At 44.9% G+C, this 957-nt stretch overlaps 1 protein-coding gene across 1 annotated transcript in view; it reads left to right on the forward strand.

Moving 5' to 3' along the window:
• The window catches only part of dmrt1 (doublesex and mab-3 related transcription factor 1), a gene marked incomplete at its 5' end in the record, with an annotated part of 53,662 nt that overhangs the window by 25,855 nt on the left and 26,850 nt on the right, over nucleotides 1–957 (forward strand). The window contains 1 exon segment of the mRNA XM_014032830.1: nucleotides 187–343. Coding sequence (XP_013888284.1) covers nucleotides 187–343 — 157 coding nt within the window.

A 957-nucleotide genomic window follows, 5' to 3' on the forward strand; every position in this document is an offset into this window, starting at 1 on the left:
GGTCTAACTCTCATGTTTCTGTGTTTGAAGCAGGTCTAACTCTTGTTTCTGTGTTTGAAGCAGGTCTAACTCATGTTTCTGTGTTTGAAGCAGGTCTAACTCTCATGTTTCTGTGTTTGAAGCAGGTCTAACTCTTATGTTTCTGTGTTTGAAGCAGGTCTAACTCTTATGTTTCTGTGTTTGAAGCAGGTGCCTCATGGAGACGGATGCCTGCCGGGCCACAACGTGTCCTCTCAGTACCGCATGTATTACCCTGGTTCTCCCTACCTGAGCCAGGGCCTGGCCTCTCCCACCTTCTTCAGCCTGGAGGACACCACCAGCTGCTCTGAGAGCATGGCAACCTGTGAGCGACACTCAACACACGTTTATCAGCCTCATAAAGTTTAATCCACACTTGATCAAAACTACATTAAAGGGAGGAATGCATTCAGGTCCAGAGTGTCGTAAAATTTCATTTGAACTTCAACTAAACTTTACTGCAAAGGCAAGACTTTCAGGTGTTTCATCATTTTTAAAGCTGGGATGTAAAATCAATGAGTTTTCAAACTGCACTCATGTCTGCATAAAGAAAAACAGGAAGTTCATTAACTAGTTGCTGGTTTCTCCTTCAGACCAGTTAATGAGGGCAGCTAACCCTGCAGCAGATCTGTGTCAGGTGATCAGCAGAGCTGCAGACATCTGTTTTTATTCTGAGCAGCTGAAAGAACTTTATTCTGCATCAGGTTCTCTACAGTCTGGAGCTTCACAACATTTCTTAAAGATCTAATGATGTCTGAGGTCAGCAGAGCAGCTGCTGTTGGTCAGGACCATGTTCTGGTGTGTGTCTGATGACACGTGGTGTTCAGGTGAACAGCTTCACTCCTTACTTCTCTGCTCTTGTTTTGGTGACCAGCATCAGAACTTAAAGACCTCCATGTTCCTGTTTGTTTATGATGATCCGTCAGCTGTGGGGGTCCC

This window comes from Austrofundulus limnaeus, unplaced genomic scaffold (genome assembly GCF_001266775.1).
Source record: "Austrofundulus limnaeus strain Quisiro unplaced genomic scaffold, Austrofundulus_limnaeus-1.0 Scaffold1549, whole genome shotgun sequence".
In the NCBI taxonomy this organism is placed as follows: domain Eukaryota; kingdom Metazoa; phylum Chordata; class Actinopteri; order Cyprinodontiformes; family Rivulidae; genus Austrofundulus; species Austrofundulus limnaeus.